A 6,000-nucleotide genomic window follows, 5' to 3' on the forward strand; every position below is an offset into this window, starting at 1 on the left:
TTTTCAAACACGTTTAACCACCGAAATAACCATGAAAAATAACATGTTCTTTTTGTAAAGACTTTATGTTCTTTGTAATGTCATGTTCTTGTCAAACATAAACATGTTCTTTTGTCAAACACAGGTATGTTCTTTTTCAAAGACTAGTATGTTCTTTTTTTTTTGCCCATGTTCTTTAAAATATGTCTAATATTCTTTCCGGGTGCACCATGCGCATTGTGCACTCGGGTGCACTATACTATTTTCATACAACTAGCAATGTCATTAGAACTCGGATAAAAGTACTAGATTTTTTACACAAACTTATTAAAGTGGAGATAGAAAAATTGAGTTCAATGATGCTTCAATCATAAGTTTCAATTAAGTACTGTATTTGAAATAGATTCGTTGAGTTTTATGAAGTAGAATTTAACCCCATTATAAAAGTACAAAGGTTTTTTTTTTTTTTTTTTTCTTTTTTTTTCCAACTTTTAAACCATAATGAACTCAAATTCTGGCAAAAAGTATAAAAAGTTATCATTAAAAAAAAAAAGAAAGAAAGAAATAAGTGTAAAAAGTTATTACTCCGTATTAGTAAGCACAAAATTATTACTTCGTTTTTTTTTTTTTTTTTTTTTTTTTTTTTTTTTTTGGGCAGTAGTGTTTTATATTATTATTAGTTGTACTTCATATTTATTAATTATTATTACGGAGTGTTATACACCAAAGATATTTATTATTATTATTATTATTACTAGATGAAGCCAGTGCGATGTACGGTTGGTTTGTTTTTTTTTTAAATAATGTTTTTTTTATTTATATTTAGATAAAATTCCTAATATTAAAAGATAATATATAATATTTAATTAATTTAAACTTAAAAATCTCATTCGCCAATTTTGCTTACATGGCATTTAAATTATTTAATTCTAAAAGAAATTAATAATTGGCTACTACTAAGATTTATAATCCTACATGGCGCGCTGAGAAAATTAGATCCTACGTGGCTCTCTAAAAACTCGGGGAAAAACTCCCCTTTATATATATATATTAGATTTCACAAATTTTCCACAAAAAAAAAAAAAAAAAAAAAAAAAAAAAAAAAAAAACAACGGGTGTAAGTTAATTTATTATTGTAAAAGTTATCTTTAAAATTTAAAGTTACCCTTTATACTTTAAAAATTATTATTTGTCTAATAATAAATTTTAGTATGTAATTATGAATCTATAAGAAATTACACATTAAAATAAAATTCAAACCAACAATAAATTAAAAGTTATCTTTTAAGGGGTTAAAATTACCATAAAAATAGTTAAAGTTAGGGCGTGTTCGGCGCTAGCTTTTGAGTAGCTTTTAGGTAGCTTTTAGTGGTTTGACCAAGTTAAACCACTACTCAACAAAAAATGTGAGTGTTTGGCAAAGTAATGGTTCAAGTAGCTTTTAGTGGTGGAGGTAGCTTTTATTAAAAGCTAGGATTATTAGCTTTTGAAGTTAGAGGTAGCTTTTGAAGTAGCTTTTGAAAATTTAATGTATAGTTTTAAAAATAAAATATTGATTCTTAAATGTAACAGCTAGTCAACCACTACTTTACCGAACAATCATACCTAAATTATCTTTTTTTCACAGCTAACAGCTTGTTGACAGCTAACAGCTATCTCCACAACTCACAGCTACCTCCACAGCTACAGCTACCTTCACAGCTACATTTTGCCGAACATGCCCTTATTCTCAAACTAACCATATTACAATAAAATTAACATACATCCACCCTACACAAACTTAATCGTCTTACAATAAAATTAATGTACATCTACGTTACACAAGACTTATCCTCAAACTAACCGTCTTACAATAAAATTAATGTATATCCACCTTAATTACATAAGACTTATTGAAAAATTAACGAGGGTAATATTAATTTTAGGGTTTGTTTACATTTACTGAACTGAACTGATTGGAGCTGAACTGAATATTTTATGAGAGAAGGAAATTAGGAGCTGAAATGCACTAAATCGAACTGAAGTGATTGGAGCTAATTAATTTGAAATAAGCTGACGTGAACAGACCCTTAGTGGATTGTTAAACACCGACATAAAAAATGATCATCACCGCCAACATTTGGTGTGAATGGTCAATCATATACATGTCCGTATTACCATCCCTTATCCTCCCTTGCGACTCACCACCTCTTTTGATCGACGACGACCACCACCACCCTGACTGGCGACCATACCTCAATGCAACCCACCACCTTCCCCCGCCGGTAAAAGTTGGTGGTTTTCTTTTTATTTTCGTCAACCGCGGTAACCGGAACCAGTTTTGTGCTTCGGTTACCGCGGTTACTGGAAATAAAAAACCACCACCTTCCCCATCATTAAGGGGGATGTGGTGGGTCGCCTTTCAAGGTGGTTGTGGTCGTCGCCAGTCAAGGTGGTGGTGTCAAGATGTTAGTGAATGGTAGCAAAAGGGAAGATAGTGGTAAAATACTAAGGGTATAATTGTCCATTTATACTAAATATTGTCGATTTTGATCATTTTTTACGGCGGTATTTAACACCTCCTAATTTTATTGACTTATTGCTCATGAAAAAACAAAAGAAAATACAAGTACGAAGTAGTCCATAATCTCAAACAATAAAAGTGGAAAATCGAGAAAACCCTAAGACCCTTTTACAACACAGCCGTCCCCTTAGTTTTCTAAAGCTCATTCGACGGCGGTGTGAGCTTTTCTCCTTCAGATCCACCCCAGATCCCCCTTCATCTTTTCCAGGTTTTTCTCTCTCCTCCTTTTTTTCTTAAATTCATCATCTTTTACTGCTTGTGTAAATTCCAAAATTTGGGGTTTTTATGTGCATGATTACAATATTATCATCAGTTTGATTGTCTGGTTTTGTGTGGAATTGGTGATTTTGTTCTATAGCTTTTGTTTCTGTAGATTTTATGATGAAATTTTGTATCTTTCTGTTCAGATTGAGTTGTTTTTGGTATAAAAATGCTGAATTGAATTGTTTTTTGAACGGATTCGTGTTGTAATTGTTTAAATTTGTGTAAAGGGTTGAAGAATTATGGTATATTATTATTGTTAATTGCTTCAATTTTGTTGGTTAAATTGCATTGCACCCTTTTTAATTGAATTTCTGAGTTTAAGATTATACCCTTTTTTAATCTATGCTGAAAAGGGGTTTTTAGCGATTGATCTTATTCTATGTAGCTATATGAGTAAGTTTTTGTGTTGATCTCTGTGATTTGGAGTATTATCAAAGAAAAAACATTGTGGGCGAGAAAGGGATATTGGGTAATGATGCTAGGAATTATTGAAGTATGGAAATTCAGTTGGTAGCAAATCAATTCAGTGATCGATGATTTGGTTGTGTGGCAACCATGAACCCAGATTAAGGTTTGTAGGGAGTTGTGAGAAATTAGGAAATTCAGTCGGTAGCAAATCGATTCAGTGATAGATGAATTGGTTGTGGCGCAATCATAAATCCAGATTAAGGTTTGTAGTGGAGTTTTGGGAAATTATTTTAACTTTAATTCTATTCCAGCCTTCCAGGGAGATATAATCTTGCCGCGTGTTGCCAATTAAAGTTCTTGTTAACCAAGCTAATGATAGCACCAAAGGAGCAATCCCCTATTTTATGAAGACCTGTGTTGACCAATTATTTCCTTTGTGGATTATGTTTGTTATGTACTCGTAACGCTCTTTCGCTGATTATATGAAGTCACCTAGGACACCAACCGTTTTCGATACTGGATTGACTTGATACCAAATGTATTCGACTTTCTATTTAATGGTTGTTTAACTTCTAGAGTTGGAGATTCTGCTGGTCATCATTACTTCCTTTGTGGATATGTTTGTTATGGACTCGTAACGCTTGTTCACTGTTTATATGAAGTCACCTAGGATACCAACCGTTTTCGATAGGGATTGATTTGCTACCAAATGTGGACTTTTTAATTAGTAGTTGTTTAACTACTAGAGTTGGAGATGGTGCTGGTCATAATTATGAGAGTATGCGATCATTGTGATTATATGTAGCTTAGGTTCATCTGTTATTAAACTTTTTTTTTTTGAAACACATCTGTTATAAAACTTAACATTTAAAAATTGTTTGAAAATCTTAGTCAAATCAGTAATTAGTAGTTTGTCTTATAAAGTTATAATTTTTATATTTTGGCTTTGTGACCTATCTATATATTTTACTATCTTGAGAAATAATGCAAAGTATATACTTTTTAAATCACCATGTAATTGGTACCTGGTGTGAGTGGTTTCATATTACTGATTGAGGGAGGCTTGTTTGTGCAGGTGAATATACCCAAAATTCTAGTTTAAGATGTCGGACAGCCATGAGACTGACAAGAATATTGAAATATGGAAGATCAAAAAGCTGATCAAGGCATTGGAAGCTGCCAGGGGGAATGGAACAAGCATGATCTCCCTCATCATGCCTCCGCGTGATCAAGTTGCTAGGGTTACAAAGATGTTGGGTGATGAGTACGGAACTGCTTCTAATATCAAGAGTAGGGTGAATCGTCAATCTGTGCTAGCAGCTATTACATCTGCGCAACAGAGGTTGAAGCTGTACAACAAGGTTCCTCCTAATGGGCTTGTTCTATACACCGGAACCATCGTAACGGATGATGGTAAAGAAAAGAAAGTAACCATTGATTTTGAGCCCTTCAGGCCAATAAATGCTTCCCTGTATTTGTGTGACAACAAATTCCATACAGAGGCATTGAATGAACTACTTGAGTCTGATGATAAGTTTGGCTTTATAGTCATGGATGGTAATGGTACCCTATTCGGTACTCTGAGTGGGAACACCAGGGAGGTGCTTCACAAATTTACTGTTGATCTTCCAAAGAAGCACGGTAGAGGAGGACAATCTGCATTACGTTTTGCTCGTCTTCGAATGGAGAAGCGGCATAACTATGTGAGGAAGACCGCAGAACTCGCCACTCAGTTTTTCATTAATCCTGCTACAAGTCAGCCTAATGTTTCAGGACTTATACTTGCTGGATCAGCTGACTTTAAAACTGAGCTCAGTCAATCTGACATGTTCGATCCTCGCCTTCAGGCAAAGATTCTTAATGTTGTTGATGTTTCTTATGGTGGTGAGAATGGTTTTAACCAGGCAATAGAGCTGTCTGCTGAAATTCTTGCCAATGTGAAGTTTATTCAGGAGAAGAAGTTGATAGGAAAGTACTTTGAGGAGATCAGTCAGGATACAGGTAAGTATGTTTTTGGTGTTGAAGATACACTCAAGGCTTTGGAAATGGGGGCTGTTGAGATTCTCATTGTCTGGGAAAATCTGGATATCAATAGATACTCACTCAAAAATGCCTCAACTGGTGAACTTATTGTAAAACATTTGAACAAGGAGCAAGAGGCTGACCAGAGCAATTTCCGGGACTCAGAAACTAATGCTGAGTTGGAGGTGCAGGAAAAAACTTCTTTGCTGGAATGGTTTGCTAATGAGTACAAGAATTTTGGATGCTCCCTTGAATTTGTCACTAACAAATCCCAAGAAGGATCGCAATTTTGCAGGGGTTTTGGTGGCATAGGAGGAATTCTCCGTTACCAACTCGATATGCGATCCTTTGATGAGCTTTCTGATGATGGGGAAACCTATGGAGATTCAGATTAATCAATCATCAGCTTGGCATTCCCATGCCCAACAACTTGAGCATCAACCAGACCGAAGTAAGTAGTGCATAAGTTCATCGCAGTTACGTTGCTGCTCAGGTTGTCCTCTGAGGATTTCTACAGAGTTGTTCCATTTAAGGTTTAATTAATCAATTTCAACATATTTCATATAACGTTGTGTGTAATACCTTTCTCGAGATCCCTCTAGAATTTAGAATTCTTGTGCTCCGAGAATACACCATTGCGTCTTGAGGTTGACCATACCTGAAGTGATTTTGATTGAGATGTTGAATGAATCATATTGTTGTTTGATATCATAGAATTCATTGCATGAGGTAATGGTATAAAGATGTCGTTTTTCTTTTGCTTA

At 34.5% G+C, this 6,000-nt stretch overlaps 1 protein-coding gene across 1 annotated transcript; it reads left to right on the forward strand.

Moving 5' to 3' along the window:
• Nucleotides 1-2,593: 2,593 nt before the first annotated feature.
• LOC145602225 (eukaryotic peptide chain release factor subunit 1-3) lies at nucleotides 2,594-6,000 on the forward strand. The gene is made up of 2 exons (XM_081658403.1): nucleotides 2,594-2,750; nucleotides 4,290-6,000. Exon 2 carries the CDS (start codon nucleotides 4,318-4,320, stop codon nucleotides 5,629-5,631), a length of 1,314 nt encoding a protein of 437 aa, XP_081514529.1. The 5' UTR covers nucleotides 2,594-2,750; nucleotides 4,290-4,317; the 3' UTR covers nucleotides 5,632-6,000.

The sequence above is a fragment of the Chenopodium album genome, chromosome 2 (assembly GCF_948465745.1).
Source record: "Chenopodium album chromosome 2, dcCheAlbu1.1, whole genome shotgun sequence".
NCBI classification, from domain to species: Eukaryota; Viridiplantae; Streptophyta; class Magnoliopsida; order Caryophyllales; family Amaranthaceae; genus Chenopodium; species Chenopodium album.